Consider the following 17,346-nt stretch of genomic DNA (forward strand, 5'->3'; position numbering starts at 1 on the left):
TCCCAAGGGCAGAACCAGGGCCTTCTGGCCAGATGACATTGATTAATAATTAACACATCTGAGCTACGCATGGAGCCACAACAGGTGTCCCCTCCCATAAAACTCACCTTCACTCCATGTGGCTATGTTACCCAGTCAGGCTCTGAGAAGTCCAACAAAAGGCCAGCAGGCAGACCCAGGCCTATCTTGAAGGAGTTGGGCTGGGTAATGAGGGGCTCTTACTCCTAAGGAGTCTCACTGGCAGGAAGGGAAACAATCACAAACAGATTGGGGTGAGAGGATGCCCCTTCCACTAAAGGCAGGCATCTTCCTTTCTGGGGGTATAACCAGACCACAGCTGGCCCCATTATCCCCTCGAAGAAGATATGACAAACACACAAAGACATACATACACACACATGCACACACACGCACACACACGAGGCTAAGAAAAATGGAAGAGAGAAGCTGAGGAGCACAGGAAGGGCAAGCCTCTTTTATTATCCCAAAATGCAAAGTATTGAAGGCACTTACAATAACAAGGTTAGAGATGAGGGGAAGCATAGGGAGGTCAGAGATCAGAGCACAGAGGTAAATCAACGGACCCCACCCTGGTCGCCACCCAGGAAGGAGAAAAGAAGAAGCTACAGGGCCAGCTCTGAAGCCAGTCAGATGTCTAGCTCTACAAAAGATACAAATCCATTCTACAGAGGATTCAGAAATGAGGAGTACACAGCAGCGAGGGGCAGGGCTGGCAGTCACGAGTTAGTGGTTCTTTAAGGAACACGCTCGGCAGCAATGAGGCACTCAGGTCCCCTGCTGGAAGAGGTCTCGGTACATCTCAATGAGACGGGCAGCCTCACGCTGGCCAGAGAGCAGAGCACCATGGGTGGTGGAATAGTACTTGCGATGCGTGGCCTCACCTGAGAACAGCACCTGCATAGGCTGGGCAGGGGGACAGGGAAGTGAAGATGGAGGAGCAAGAAAAGCTACCTGTCTGCCCCAGAATCCCCATCCATACTATAAGTTAGAAAGGAATAGGCGGGCATCTGAGATGCAGGTATTGCTATTTCCACAGGATGAGGAGCTGTCCATCCCACCTGCCCATCTTCCCCTGCTTCTTCCCCAAACATCCAGCCTCAGTCCTTTTTCCTCTGAGGTTTTTGTGAGTCCTGGCTCTACAGTTTCAGAAATTCACACTGCCTCTTACTAGTGAACTTGGGGAATGATTTAACCTCCCTAAGTTTTGATTTCTTCATCTCCAAAATGAGTTTATACCATCTACTTCTGAGGGTGACTGTGAGGATTAAGGGAAATGATGTATCTAAAGGACTCAGAACCTGAAAGAATATAAGAACTCGATAAAGTTAGGCAGTAATTTAACAAACCTTTATGGAGCCCCTATTAGGTTCCAGGGACTGTTCTGGGCACTTGGAAGATAAAAGGTGACCAGGCAGCTGCTTTGAGGAGCTTCCTTGCTGGTGGGGAAGCCAGACACGAAACCCAATTACTAAATGGCATCATACGTGACGCGATGGGTGTTTGGGCGAGGTGCTGAGAGCCCAGAAAAGAGGCCCTCTGTCAGGGAGATCACACAAAGCTTCCCAGAGGACAGGACCTTTGGGCTTCGTCTCAGAAGATGCTGGATAAATAAACAGGCAAAGGATGTTTCAGGAAGAAGGAAAAATGGGGGCAAAAATGCATCTCCTAGGCCTTGTCTAGGAGATGGTGAAAATTTTGGCAGAGCCAAGCTTAACATCAAGAAAGCAGGCTGTTTAGGTGGGGTCCAAGCATAGAACAAATGCTTGCATTCCAAGCTTGCATTTGGATTTTATTCCAATATACCTCAAGCTGAATGTGTCAGGTACCAGTTGGGGACCTTGTAGAATGAGGTTTTCATTCATCAGGTCTGGGGTGAGCTGCAAGTCTGCATGTCTAATATGCTCCCACATGGTGCCAGTGCTGCTGGTCCACAGACCACCCATCTTGAGTAGTGAGGTTTTAACCCACCAATAAAGAGCCTGCAGAGGTGGTTAAGCTGAAAGGGAGGCACATATTGTGGCAGAGGGCAAGCCGCCTGCTCCACATCCTTTCTCTTTCTCCTCAGTAACAAAAATCCTGACATTTAACTGGGTCCATGGACAGAAGAGCCTGGCAGACTACATACAGTCCATGGGGTCGCAAGAGTTGGACATGACTTAGCAACCAAGCCACCACCACCACTGCCATCCAGGGGGAAAAAAAAAGATGTATCCCAGTCTCTCTAGCAGCTGGTAGAGTCATGTGACTACATTCTAGCCAATCAACTTCAAGTGCACTGTTGCTTAGGGACACTGACTCTTCCCAAGGGTTCCCTTCTATCACTCATCAGCCTGTCACAGACAGGAGAACGAGAGCAACAGCCTCCACAGCCCTCTTGGATCACAAGGTGGCCTGGAAGATGGAGCCAGGATCTACTGATACTGGGCCCCAACATCTACCTCCAGATTTCCTTTTATGTGACCTAAGTAAATTTCTGTCTTGTTTAAATCAGTTTGTTTTGCTTTTTGTTATATGCGCTAATCCTAACTGATGCAGGGGACAAGAGAAGGAGGATGGCTATAGCAGTAGCCCTTCCTAAGCACAGCCAGGACAGGCACAACACATTGCTCTGCAATCTTCCTCATCAATTACACCAGAGAATTATTTTAAATATAATTTTGTGGGGGTTTTAACATTTATTGTATGGGTATGCTTGGTGGGGGGAACTCAAAATCTTCTTTATAGGAGCAGAAATATATATAGATAATTTCAATTTATTATTTTTCTATGTGTTTTACTATATAGTTACTATAATTTGGGGGAAGGTCAGTATTTTGTTTTATTTCCTAAAACAAATTGGGGGAAATAAGCAAAACATACCGGGTCAGCGCTGCCCAACAGACCTTTCCACAATGACAGAAATGCTCCATAGTGACACACTCTAACGTGGCAACCTAATGAGGCTACTAACGTGGCCGCTAACGTGGCCACTCTGATGAGCAACAACAGGTGGCTCTCAAACTTGAAACCTGGCTAATGCAACTGAGGAACAAAATGTTGTATTTATTACTTTGGATTTGAATTAAATTAAATGTGGCTAACGGCTACCATAGTGGACAGCACAGAATTAAAATTCTGTTATTTTGATAACTGTAAGAAAGCATTTAAGATATCCTAGTTTGACTCTGTTTGTTCTTCCAGGTGTTAAGTGTACTTTTTCTTGTTTTCTCCATCATTACAGGAGCTACTCCACCTATCTTACCTTGGCACTCCTCCCCTGGACCAAACACACATACAAAACATCCAACCCTCAAAGAACCCTCACCCCGCAGCCCCTCACGTACCCAGCACACCCACACTCACCGCTGTCTTGGAGCTCTCCGTGTACGGCAGGGGCTTGGCCAGCTTCTCCACATCCGCCCCACTTGAGCCCACCTGTGTGTATGAATAGGATCCCCGGAAGTAAGGGTTGCTGCCCCAGGCCGAGCGCAGGATTCGCCGAGGCTTTGGGATATTGGGGTTCCCTGTTGGGGAGTGAGAAGAGCCAAGGGGAAGGAAGATAAGAAATGGCTGCACACAGAAGACACTCCTGAGCAGACAACTCCCATTGTACTTCGGGGGCTCCAGGAAGGCCAGGCATGAAGAAGGGAGGGAGGGAGGGAGCCTGGGGTTCAAGGTATATACCCCTCAATGTCTCCTTGTAATCCCCAGAAAACACCTCCTCTCTGTGGGCCTTAATTTTCCTATCTGAAAAACATCCCAGATAATCACGTTCCCCCTTCCAACTTCAGGCGTTCTTGTGGGGCTCTTCTGGGATAGTGCAGGAAACATGTTAGACTAAAAATCAGACAAAACCACCACAAATCCATCTCTTAGCAAGACAACATGAGTAGGAAGTGGGGAATCTGAGGTTTTGGGGTGATATCTGAGTTTTTCACCATCAGCCTTAGAAACAGAGAAGAAACACAGACCCTGTGATCTTGAGTGTCTCAAATTCCAAATGGAGACAGCTTGCAATTTAGGAGGCCAAAGCCAAGACACAGTGCCCTACAGTATCTCTCCCAAGGGGTGCACCACCTCAGTTTCACAACCTGGGGATGAGAATGCTAGTACTGGTTCAGGAGACTCAGAGGGTCTAGAGGAGGAGGACAGACAGAGCGAGACCTGTTGAGCCGGCGGCGGGACAAGGACAGGGACGCACCTGTGAACTGCCGCAGCATCTCTGTGCAGATCTCGGCCACTGCCTCGTCATCACACTTCTCCATGACAAGGGCCTCCTCCCCACAGATCCAGCCACTCAGCACATGGCCATAGCGCTCAGGAGGGTAGAGGACATCAAAGCCACAGATCTTGCGATACCAAAGCTCGGGCGGGTAGGTGAGCGTGCAGCTCTCCGCCTCGTCCTCCCACACAAACCGTAGGCTGTTGCACTCAGGGCCCCAGAAGGGCTCCTCGAACTCTAGAAAGATCTTGTCAGTGGTGCCGATGCCCAGTCGGTGGATGGCAGCCACCTTCTCGGCGGGCAGGCCTGGCCGAAAGAAGCTGGCATGCTGCCTCTTGAGCACGCCCAGTGACACGGTCACGATCACATGGTCTGCCGGGATCACCTCGCAGTCCTCGCACTCCACCACCACTGGCCACTGCTCATCCTCATCCTGCCTCTCCTCCCGGGGCTCCTCTCCACCCTGACTGCCCTCCCCGGCATCATGATTATGGTCACCCTCATCCCGGGGCTCAATCTCAGGGCCCCGCGGGCGGGATGAGGCCTGGTCCCAGTGAACACAACGGACGGGTTTCCCCAGCTGGATGACGTGGGCTGGGAGGCCCTCAGCCAGCAGCTCCACAACCCGCATGAAGCCCGAGGGGATGACGTGGTGGGCACCAGGAATCTCAGTCCATTCCCCAAAGGCGCTCAGGGACACCTCATCCATGCTGTGCGAGCTACTCTCACAGCTTTCCACCTGTGGGAAGAGCCAGAGGGGAGCCAGGTGACCGCCAAGGCTGGGCAGGGATAGAAGCAGGACTTTAGGGCAGTGCTGCCCTCCTCGGACCCAACTTCCCCAGGGTCAGTCTTTCTCATTCTGGCATTTGTACTCAACAGAGCTCCGAGATGGCAAAGATACCTTCAGGTACTGTTGGATCATGGCGAGTTTCAGGCGCTTGGTGGCCTCTGGATCATCAGGGTCATCCCTGATGCGGTTGCGCACCTCCTCTCGGGTGAACACCCCCACGCTGTTCTGACTCTCAGCGTTAACTGGTTTACCATGCCGGAAGAACTCCTGGGTCAAGTTATAGACCTGCAAAGAGATCCCAGGAGACTGAAAACACATTCACTCATCCCACCTCCATCTCAGGCTCACCATCTCCAAAGTGTTCCCGGATATGCTGGGCACATGGCACCTCTTCCTTGGTGAATTAATGTGGTACTCAGTTTTGTACTGAGGCTGCACCAACAAAATGGAGGTTTGGGGATGGCAACCTGAACCTGTGCAGTCAGCTTCCTTGCCTCCAGACATAGGAGGTGGGATGGGCCCCAGAAACTCTTACTGAACCCCTGCTTAGAACAAAGTGAAATGTCTGGTGCCTGTACAGTGTGTGGGAAGGGAACTGCCCTTTCAAGTGGTCTACATAGCCAAGCGTACCGCCCACTAAAGAACCAATGTCTACACAGATAACCCTTTTTCAAGAACCAAATGCACAGACTCTCCCTTGACATTCCTGTCCAAGTGTATCTGCTTCACCCTCTCCCAGGAGGGCAACATAGAGCTGTGTCCTGGCTGGTGTTTTGCAGGGGAAAGAGCAAAAGGGGCCCATACATTGACAGCAATGTGTCTACCCTGCAACCCAGCTCTAGGACTGCTGAGGAAGAAAGGTGGTATGGCCCAACCCCCACTACTCCCTCAAGGGAAAAGCCTCTACTTAAGACAGAAACATAAATTAAACATTTCTCTGAATATAAAGAAGAAAGCAAGTTAAATTATTCCTTTTTCTTCTCCCAACAGTCACAAGATGCTGGGTTTTTGGCTTTAACTGAAGTCCTCAGCAAATTCCTCACCTAGTACCATTGCCAAGGAGTCAGGCTTTCAACTTGCCTCCTCCCCCTTAGATTTTTCCCCTTGGCGATAAGCAACCGAGTAGCCAGCCAGTCAGTTTATGTTAACTAAAGGCCAAAATGCCCAGCTGAGGACTAACAGATTCACATGATTCTTTGTGTCAACCACTGACTAGGACTGCCGTAATTGAACACGCATTTGTCACGTGGGTAGTCTCCTGTCCTGGGTTAAATGACATCTTCCTAATGTGACCCAAGGGAAATGGGACGGGTCTGTAAGAGCTAACAATATTCACCCCATTTCCCATTAAGCACTTTTCACTGGGGTCTCATTTATCCTTCATAACAATATGAAGTAGGTATAACTGTGTCTGTTTTACAGATGAGGAAAGTAAAGCTCAGAGAGTCTCAATAACTAGCTCATGAATATGCAGGTATATGCCATTCTCCATGAATGGTAGAACTTGAGTCAAGGCAATCTTGCTGCAGAGATTAAGCTTTATATGATAACTACCAAACAAACTCATCTATTTGTTAGCAAATATAACACATTCAAATGAGTAGCCCTTCAAAGTCATTGCCTTGGGAGGGAGACTACATATTTGTTATGAAGCCACCCTCAGGCAAGGCTTCACATGCTTAGAGCACACCTCTTCAGAATGGCCTCCAGCACTAAGAGCTATATAAGGAAATCTCTCTTTTAACCTCATGATTAACACCTTTTCCTTCTGACTCAAAGCAGCACCACTTAGAATGATAATAATAATAACGTAATGTTAGCCGCTCAGTCATGTCTGACTCTTTGTGACTCCATGGCTGTAGCCCACCAGGCTCCTTGTCCATGGAATTCTCCAGGCAAAAATACTGGAATGGGTGGCCATTTCCTTCACCAATGATAACCTACCTTTATCTATCCTACTTTCCATGACTCACACACTTGGCTTTCAAAAATCAGACCCACAAGCAGAAGTTGATGATGATCTACCTTCAGGAACGTTTAAAAGAACAAGTAAGTCCTGGACCCTGAATATCATTCTCAAGAGGCATCCATGCTTGAAGCACTCACAGTAACATAGGAATCAGGACATGACTGATTCTCAGTACACCAAGAAGGTCTACTTTCAAGAATGCTAATTCTTACTTGCTTAATATTGAGTGAGAACACGCAACACTATAGGATTGTACACAGCATACTGTATGAGTGCACACGCATAAGACAACGGGTGTTCCTGCCTTCCATGGAGCAGAGACAACCCCAAAGCAAGGGTCATTTCTCCTTCCCTATGCACAAGAGACATAAAAATGTATATTAGGTAAGTGTTGACCAGTTTACTAACCTAAAGTGAAGGGTCATTACGCTATAAATGGAAGCTATCAGAAGGCAGGATCTACAAGTTACCTTGCTTGTTTTTTGCAGTTCACAGCAAAGTTTCTAAAAATATTAACTTTTAAGGGCATATTCCCTGACTTACAAAGCTACAGTAATCAAAACAGCATGGTACTGACACAAAAACAGACACACAGATCAATGGAACAAACTAGAGAGCCAGAAATAAACCCACACACAATTACTCTATGATAAAGGAGGCAGAATATATATGGAAAAAAGACAGTTTCTTCAACAAGTGGTGCTGGGGAAACTGGACAGCCATATGTGAAAGACTGAAATTGGAACTTAATGGACCAAAGACCTAAATGTAACCATGGAAATAAAGAAACTTCTAGAAGAGAATATCGGCAGAACACTCTTTGACATAAATTGAAGCACTTTTTTTCTCCTAAGGCAGAAGAAACAAAAGCAAAAACAAATTTAATTTAATCTAAAAGTTTTTGCACAGCAAAGGGAATCACTGACAAAACAAAAAGACAACCTACTGAATGGAAGAATATATTTGCAAATAATATGACCAATAAAGGGTAATATCCAAAATACATAAACTGCTCATACAACTCAATTTAAAAAAAAAAACTATCAACTTGATTAAAAAATGGGCAGAAGACCTGAATACACATTTTCCAAAGAAGAAATACAGATGGTCAACAGGCATATGAAAAGATGCTCAACATACTTAATCATCAGAGAAATTAAAAATGACAATGAGATATCACACCTGTCAGAAGAGCTGTCATCAAAAAGAACACAAGTAACAAACATTGGTGAACATATGGAGAAAATGGAGCCCTTTACCCTGTTGCCAGGAATGTAAACTGATGCAGCCACTATGGAAAATATGGAGGTTCCTCAAAATATTAAAAATAGAACTGTCACATGACCCAGCAATTCCACTCCTGGGCATATATCCAAAGAAAAAGAAAAATTAATTTGAAGAGATACTTGTACCCCAAAGTTCACTGCAACATTATTTATAATAGCCAACCTATGGGAGCAATCTAAGTGCCCATCAACATATGAATGTATAAAGAAGATGTTAGATAGATATAGATATAAAACATAGTTATATATGTAGTATACATACACATGTTTTATATACATGTTAGATAGGTAGATATAAACTATATTGTTGTATATATATGTATATATACACACACACATTGGAATTTTACTCAGCCATAAAAAAGAATGAAAATCTGCAATTTTCAACAACATGCATCGACTTAGAGGGTATTATATTTACTGAAATAAGCGAGAAAGAGAAAGACAAATACTCTATATCATCATTTATATGTGAAATCTAAAAAATAAAACAAACAAATGTAACAAAACAGAAATAGACTCAGATATAGAGGACAAACTAGTGGTTACCAGTGGAAACAAGGAAGAAATGAAGGGTAAAACAGGGGTATGGGATTAAGAGACAAAAACTACTATGTATAAAAAACAAATAAGCAACAAATATATATTGTACAGCACAGGGAAATATAACCATTATCTTGTAATAACTTTAAATGGAGTATAATGTATAAACATGTTGAATTACTACGCTATACACCTGAAACTAGTATAATATTGTAAATCAACTAAACTTCAACTTTAAAAAATCAGTTATAATTCTATATACCAGGAACAATTAGAAAATAAGGGTTTTTTTTTAATTATCATTTACAAGAGTGTCTAAGAACATTAACAACAACGATCATACACATTTACCTAGTAACAAATCTAACAGATATTTAAGGACTTCCTGGGGAAATATTTAATCCTAAATATCAGTAATCTCTTCCCTAGTACTTCTCCATTCATTGTCTTCTTTCTACCTTCAAACTGGGGCCCAGAGAAAGTACAGACATGACCAGGATCACAGAAAACCCTAGCAAGTTGCCGAGCCCCCCACCCCCATCTTACACACACACACACACACACAGTGCCAGTGTGCTCCCTGTCTCCCACACCCTTGTGTTCAACTATTTCCGTAATACCTCACCTCGTTGTATAAATCACTGAATTCCTCAACCACATCCTTGGGGATCCTGCAGCCACGGTTGGTGAGGTAGCAGGCCACGCCATTCTTGGAGTAGAGGCTGATGCGGCCCACACTGCGCTCTCCATCCGTCGTCTCTTCCAGGAGGCCGTTGGCTTCTGCTAGATGATAGACAGGATTCCCGTGGGAGCCATGGATCCACGTGGCTCCCAGCTCAAAGGTAGCGTGTCCTGATGGCAACAAAAGGCTCTTAGCACAGCAAGGACTCTTCAAAGAGGGCCAGAACACTGCCTCATCTTCCTTCTCCAAGGGGATACTTCCATCCCCAACAACAGGGCAAGGAAGGGGATTAGGTCCCCCTCTGGCAACAAACCAAAGTCTTCAGTGAAAAGCTCCCAGTAAGAAACCACATGCAGCACAAAATGGATTCCACTTCATAAATGAGGTAACTTCCACCCTCAGCGACTCTGACGACACCAAGTCGCCTCACTGGGATAAGTAGAAGATTCTCCTTCTGTGATAACATCAGACAGTAGGCCCTCCCTCCTCATTGATGCCTCCCTCTCAGGAGAAATTCTATGGTACCAGAGGGTACCACATGGTACAGGTACCTGAAATACCCAGTGAGGAGGCCCAGCCTTCCAGACCCAAGGTCCCCATTTGGCCTTATTCCAATTCCTCAAAATCCAGTGGTTCAGGAATCTAAGCCACTCATCCAGATGGAAAATGGCCAACTCCTAACTCAGTCTAGGGCAGAAGAAAGAGAAAACATTCCAGTTTTGAAGACTCCTCCCCAGGGCAGTCTAAAAGAGACTTCCGGAGAAAACTAAGCTTTCGCATCCTACGGCACAGGCGGCAAAACCTTAAGAGACTGTTTAGGGCAAGGGAAAATCCTGGGTCCAAGGCTGATGGCTCATTTTACCACCCCATCCATAGCCAAGGGACCAGATACTCTGAGGCAAGTTCCCACTGTGCCTGGGCCTATTTCCTCTTCAGGGGCTCAGTTTCCTTTTCTTATGCTGCAGAGCCTGTGATACAGTTGTCTCCTCCCCTGCCTAGCTCCCAGGAAAGTTGAAACAAAGAAAGGAAAATATAGAGGAACATTTTTTGGTGTTTTGTTTTGTTTTGTTTTTGGAGGCCTGATTCAAGATATCATGTATGATAACTTTTTTGCCAAGATGGACACAATAATTCCTCCTATCCTTACCCACATGGCCCTTTGCAATCTGACTTTGTCAGTCCTCCCATCAAGAGATGGAGTCTTTCCTTACCCCTTGAATCTGGGCTTGCCTTGTGACTTGCTTTGATTAATAGAATGCAGTGAAAGCAATGTTGTGGCTTCAGAGGCTAGGCCTCAAGAAACCTTGTGCCTTCTACCCTCACCCTCTTAGACTGTGATCACCATGAAGAGAAACTCAGATTTTTGGAGCCACAGAATATCAGCAAATAAAATGATGTTGTTTTAAGCCACTAATATTTCAGGCTGGTCTGTTATGCAGCAATAGCTCTCTTATAAACCATAACAGACAACAATCACCCCTCACCCCAGGAATTGGGCATTCCTCTTTTTTTGTGCTTTCTCTTTCCTGGGCTGCTTCTAATTAAACCATCAGTTTAAAAAAAAAAAAAGCCCTGTAGCCCTGTATGCATCTATGTGCCAAACACAGAGCAAGAGAAAAAACAATCAACCTCAAACCACAGCCAGTAAGACAGAACTTCCTGGTGAATCTGGAATCAAGAGAAGGAATGTATGGGTCCCTTTGTCCAGGAAAAGTGGGCAGACTAGAGGTTAGGAAAAGCTAGAAACCCAGTGCCCTTCTTCCACAGGGTTCAAGGAGGGGGGCTGGTCACTGGGGACATTTATCACTAATTATCCTTTAGAGCCTCAAGTTCCCCAAGGTATTTTTTTGTTTTTGTTTTGCTTCTTTTGAGCTTCCAAAAAAAGCAAAAGGGGCTTGCATCATGGACCCTTCCCAGGGTACACCAGGGAGTTCCAAGTCATAGTCACTGGGCAGCAATATCCAGGCACGGGGTATCCAGGCATAAGCAGGAATAAGGTGAGCCGCTCAAGGTCAGCAACATCAGAGTTCCACCCTATCCCTCAAGCTTTACAAGGAGGTGGGGTGGCCCAGAGCAGCCTTAGTCTTAGGATGTTTCCTGTCGTCCCCCACAGGCCTCTCACCTCTGTCGTCCTTGTAACCACAGGGTACTGGGCACCATCTCCACAACTACCCAACAGTGTCCCTGGGGCTTCTGGTCATCACTGCTGCTGTTACCACTGGGATTCACAGCTAGCATGTCACACTGCCGCAGGTCCAACTGCAGCCTGGGCTTTCAGCCCCAAGTGTCTGCACACACAACACACACGCGCTTGTCTGGACTTGCTCTCCCATATTCTAGCAGAGTCTGCCTTGATCTGATTCCTCACAGACATCATCCGTTCCTTCTTTTGACTACCTATCCAACTCCCCTCATCACCCAAGGCCCACCCAAGCTCCTTCCCCTCCAAGAAGGCTTCCAGCCACATGCATCTCCTCAGCCTCCTGTAGCCCCATCCCTTCCGCTTCGCTCCCTCTACCAACTTCCCTGCAAAGCACATCTCAGTTGGCAACTGCCACTGAGACTGAGCCACTTGTCCTCCCGTCCCGCTTTTGTGTCAGACCCCGAATATCTCATCAAGACTTGAGAACCACAAATGGAGCCATCTCCTCCCTAAAGCTCCTCGCCAGCCAATCCCTAACGCTCCTAGCCAGCCAATCCCTAAGGCTCCTAGCCAGCCAATCAGGTGTTGAGCAGAGTCTCCAGGCTTCCCCCAGGAGGTCCCCAAGCTGACTGTCCTCAGATTTCTGTGTGCCTTGGGACGCACTTTCATCCTCACTGCCAACACATACTCCTGTGTCTGCCGGGGAAGACAGACATAACTTCACATATACCTTCTAGGAAATGCTCTATGGAAGATTTTTAATGTGATCAAAGTTTTTTTAAACATGAAAAGTTTCCCGTGTCTCCTCAACCTCTGCTTGTTCTAAGCCTGACCACCTACTTTTCTGAACCAATTGCCCCATTCATCAAAAGTAAATACACAGAATCTGCTTGGCCTTGCAGCCCAAGTAACAACAGACACAAAATCCTATGGAAGGTCAGTGTAGCCCACATACGCCAGGCCACCATGGGTAGTCCCACTGGGCCATTTTCATTGTCAGACCCCATGTCTAGGAAACCCTGACCTCTGGCTGCATTTCAGGCTATCCCCCACCTTCTAGGACCCCTGGCAAAATGTGCCCACTTCTGGGGTGTGTCTCTTAACTGGTTGCTTTCTCCAGAAGCCTTAATACTCTGAAACCTACACACATCCTCTTCCCAGATAATCCTAAGACCTGCCCATCACTCACAAGGAGGCCCAAAGTCTTCTTCCACCTCCACTGCGCTGAGCTCCTATCCTCCCAGGGCTAGCTCTTAGTAATGGTATACTAAATCATATTCAAAAGTTAACAACTAATAGAATCTTGCACAATTCCCCTTCTTGTGAAATAGAAACCAGTCTACCCACTACAAAGACAGTTTGGTTCTGGGTGTCCTCTCCCACCTAAACACTGTGAACCCTAGATTTTGTTCCAAAAACAGAGACCAGACTCCCCATTCTGCACACCTCAGAAGGGTGCTGAGGGGGCAAAGGAAGTTTCTGGAAAAGGCCCAGGCAGCATGCATGACAGAACACTAAACCCTGGGAAAAAGCTAAAATAACAAGATCTCAGGCTAGGCCAGGGCACAGGGGGACAAGAGGTGGCCTTGGGAGATGATGGACTGAGGTGACTGAGGCACTTACCAAGTTTCACACTCTGTACACGGCCCCCGATGCGGCTGGACGCCTCAAGCACAGTGACATCTGTAAAGCCCTGCTCCAGAAGTGCTTTGGCCGCAGCCAGGCCAGCCAAGCCAGCACCGATCACCACCACACGAGGCTGTCCCCTTCTCCGCAGGCCACGACTGAGAGGGTCATCCGCACTGTCGCCACTGGATTCACAACTTTGCATACCGTCCACACTCGCCTCCTAGGAACCTGAAGGGGGGAGGGGGTCACAGCTCACCTGCTCTGCCTTCACTTCCCACCTGCCCCAAGAGATACTCTCTGCCCTCAAGGGGGGACCTTGAGCCCTCTCATTCTCTTCTGAGGATCTGAACAAGAAGAGCCATCTCCAAAGGATGTGGGGAGAGAGGAAAAGAGGGAGCCATAAGGAAGGAAATAGGAAGGAGGTTATGTACTGTGGGCCCTCATCAGCAAACAGGAGAGCTGAGAGCCCATCCCAAACCCCTGAAATCCATCAATCCCACCCCAAATCAACTAGGTACTGCCTCGTCCTCAAGGATGAGACAAGAGTCAGCAAGAAAGGATGATCAAGAAGGTTAAAAGCAGGAGAAACTGACCCTGGTGCTGCTGAACCCGGACCAGCACAACCCAGCACAGCCCAGCATCACTGCTGTGGTCCAGCTCACACCAACCTCAGGATGCTCACATGGACCCCAGGATGCTGTACAGACCTCAGGGTGCTGGAACCAACCCCAGGATACTTGTACCCACTGCACCAGACCCTCTGCCCTCCCTCCCTGGCCTGGCCCTTCCCTGGCCCTCGCTCTCCCTTGCGCTGTCTTCTCTTCTCCTCTTGCTTTCCGTTAGTCTTTCAGAGCCTAAACGAGGTGGTAATTTGGTGGGCAGGACACAGTCCCACCTTCCCCCAAGAAAGTGCCACGAGGCTGGTATTGGATGAACCTCTGCTATTCCGGGTAGGTCTCCGGTTTTTTTGTCCCAGGCCACCCAGCCCCTCAGTCACCACAAAGCAGCAAAGAGCCCAGGAAACAGTGGACCGTGAGGACCTGTGGCACCAGAGGCCAGACATCAAATTGACAGTTACGCTAAGCCAGCTTGCTCAAAGACGCCAGTCTAGGGAGCTGATGAGAGGCCCAAAGGGTCCCTGAATCTGGCCCCAGGGCTGGGAGAGGTTGTCCTTCTATTCCCAGAGTGACTACAAGGGCTTGAAGGTATCTTTGGGCCATCCCAAGGGGCCACTCAGCTCTGATCCTGCCCCTACTTCCTTCCTGACCCAAGCTGCCTTTGCTAAGGTTTCAGAGGCAGAAGTTGCATACTGCCTAGTTAACCATACTATCCATAGTATTCAAGACCTAACAACAGGGAAGTGAATTCATGAGTGGAAAGTAGCTGCTGGGCCATGGACAGGGGGCATATAAATCTAATAAAGCTAAGAAAAATCCTTCCTATGACACAGCAATTCCACTCCTAAGAAAACACCCAAGAGAAACAGGGTATACTCTACCAAATAGATACACTAGAATGTTCATGACAGCTTTCTTCATGATAGCTAAAAACAAATATCCCAAAGACACATCAACAGAAGAATAGATAAATATATTGTGCTATTTGTAGTGTATTCATACAAGGTAATATTCTTCAGCAATAAATAGAACCAAACTACTCTCAACAACATTACATTGACAAAAGAAGCCAGAGACAAAAGAACACCATATTGTATCACTCTATTTATGTGAAATTCATGAAGCGGTAAAAAGAATCTGTGATGACAGAAGAGAGATTGGGAGGAGGGAAATGAGTGAAAGGGTCAGAAGGGAACTTTCTGGTCTGGAAAGAAATGTATCTTTCTATGAATGGTGGTTAGTGCCAGTATACATATGTATGCATAAACACCTCTATAACTATTCCTGGCTCACTGTAGAAAATAAAAGCTGTGCACTAACAACCTTCTTCCCACACTCCAAGGTCTGACCACTTACGTTTCCATCCCACCTCTAATATTTTTTTATCACAGATTTTAAAAGAGTTATTTTTCTAAATATGCTCAGGCTGAGAAGCTGCTCCTTGAGCTCCTCTTCCCACTCTACCTGCCGATATCACACCTGGGCACGGACAGGAGGGTCACCCCATTCCTGCCCCCAAACTCTCCAAACTGCACCCCACCTCCCATCCCCATGCTGCCCGATTCGGTGGAGGCCCTATTCCCTAGAGGGCCGGAAGGTGGCGCCCGAGACACGGAGACCTTCAGAGGCAGGGGCTCCCCTCCTCCTAGGAGAACCTGTATCCCGGCTTCCACATTCTTCCTCGTGCGTCTTCGGTCTCGCCCACCCCCACCGCAGTGATGTTCGGTTCCGCCTCCTGGGAGCGAGGAGGTCAGAGCTGGCTCGAGCCCTTTCCTCCCCTCCCCCTTACCCTTCCTCCCCTCCCCCTCTGCCGCCCTCCGCTTCCTCCCTAGGTTCTCCCTGGGAGGACTAAAATTAGAGGTGAGGGTGTGGCTGCCTGTACCAGCGCAGACAGAGAGGAAGAGTCCGCCCCGCAGCGCAGGCAAGAAGTGTGATCTACATCAGGTTTGTAAACACGCAGGCAGCTGCCGATGGGCACCACACTGAGCACCCTGCTATGCTGCCCCGACGCCTCAGTTCTCCAAGACTGGGGATCTTTGCCTGGGCGTTGCTCCTAGGCCTCCAGCCCCACCCCCAACCTGAGGCTGCCCCCCAAAAACAACTACTTTTACGCTGTAAAGGGGTGGGATTACTGCAGTGGTTCTCAGACCTTACAGATGGAACCCTTTCTCGAAAAGCTCCTGGGGAGACCAAGGTGTAACTGGGATGAAACGGGATCTCTGTACTCCCTCAAGTCGCTAAGGTCTCATGGCAGAACTCCCTTGCTGCCTGCAGCACCAACTCTGAAAACGTGGAGGAGTAGGATAACTTCAGCCTTGGGACGCCTGTAAAGGGAAGAAACGCCTGGGGCAGCACATTGGGGTAGGGGATACCTAAACTTCCTGGCTTTCCGATCTCCATTTCTTTCTCTCTCAAGTGGTCCAGCGTGTCCTAACATACATTATTATGACAGTTAAATAAGGCCTTATTTGGATGTCTAGAAATTGTCAGCATTTTTAAGAGCCTTGTCCAGGAAAATCATTGGTAAAGTTCTGTAGCTAAATTTTTTTTAAGCTATTTATTTATTTATTTTGATTGTCTGTATTTACTTATTTTAAAATAAGCATCTAAGAACTCATCATCTAATACAAAAACTAGAAAATTGATAATAGCTAAATTTTTATTAGACTGCCTTTGGTATAGGCTTCAGGAATGGAGTGTGGGAAACGTGGGCAGGCAGTTTGCCTTTAAGATGAACACAGAAAGGACGTTCCCACCATATCGGAGACCTTCAGCTTAAAGAGACATCACCCATAGGGTGCCATGGTGCATGCGTTAGTTGCTTAGTCGTGTCTGACTGTTTGTGACCCCATGGTCAGGCTCCTCTGTCCATGGAATTCTCCAGGCAAGAATACTAGAGTGGATTGCCATTCCCTAGCTTCCCAACCCAGGAATCAAACCCAGGTCCTCTGCATTACAGGCAGATTCTTAACCATCTGAGCTATAGGGAAGTCATGATGGAAACAGGTAAACAGGGGCCATGTCAGTCACCTATTCCACAGGCCCTCACTGCTAACCCTAGTTCTATGTCTCCACAAGCCTTGTCCCAGATGGGCCTATCAACCCCTGGAGCCCCTAAGCCAGAGAAGTCACAAGCACTGTCCGTAGATGGCAAAATGAGGCATCTCCATCTTCCCATAGAGTCAATCTACCCCGGGATCCAAACTGAAGCGAAGAGAGAAAACTATACCTAGAAACACCTACTGTGTGCTGGGCCCTCAGTTAAATGCTGAACTGGACTTTTGGACCCTCTGTTATCTCAGATTGGGAGGGAGCACATTTGTTTTCTGTTGGTTTGTGCCATCTCTTCCTTTGAAATTTTTTTGATTTTATGAGAAAATGCCTTCCTGAGGAAGAAAAATCACTTAATGCTCCTTGATGCTTGCCTCTCCTCTTGCCTTCAGTAAATGAATAAATAAATAACAT

The 17,346-nt window shown here is 47.1% G+C and overlaps 1 protein-coding gene across 6 annotated transcripts in view; it reads right to left on the reverse strand.

Moving 5' to 3' along the window:
- Window positions 1–448: 448 nt before the first annotated feature.
- SMOX (spermine oxidase) overlaps window positions 449–17,346 on the reverse strand; it is a 36,070-nt gene continuing 19,172 nt past the window's right edge. For 2 of the 6 annotated variants that reach the window (XM_004014358.6, XM_042229751.2), the window contains exons 2-8: window positions 13,259–13,492; window positions 9,436–9,662; window positions 5,124–5,297; window positions 4,202–4,961; window positions 3,364–3,524; window positions 1,368–1,457; window positions 449–924 (exon numbers count right to left, since the gene is read on the reverse strand). In XM_004014358.6, coding sequence (XP_004014407.1) covers window positions 787–924; window positions 1,368–1,457; window positions 3,364–3,524; window positions 4,202–4,961; window positions 5,124–5,297; window positions 9,436–9,662; window positions 13,259–13,466 — 1,758 coding nt within the window. In that variant the 5' untranslated portion in view covers window positions 13,467–13,492 and the 3' untranslated portion in view covers window positions 449–786. Of the gene's footprint in view, window positions 1,622–3,363; window positions 3,525–4,201; window positions 4,962–5,123; window positions 5,298–9,435; window positions 9,663–13,258; window positions 13,493–17,346 lie in introns of all 6 variants that reach the window. The other 4 variants (XM_012188709.5, XM_027976830.3, XM_004014356.6 and 1 more) reach the window with 4 other exon arrangements.

This window comes from Ovis aries, chromosome 13, assembly GCF_016772045.2.
Source record: "Ovis aries strain OAR_USU_Benz2616 breed Rambouillet chromosome 13, ARS-UI_Ramb_v3.0, whole genome shotgun sequence".
Lineage (NCBI taxonomy): Eukaryota > Metazoa > Chordata > Mammalia > Artiodactyla > Bovidae > Ovis > Ovis aries.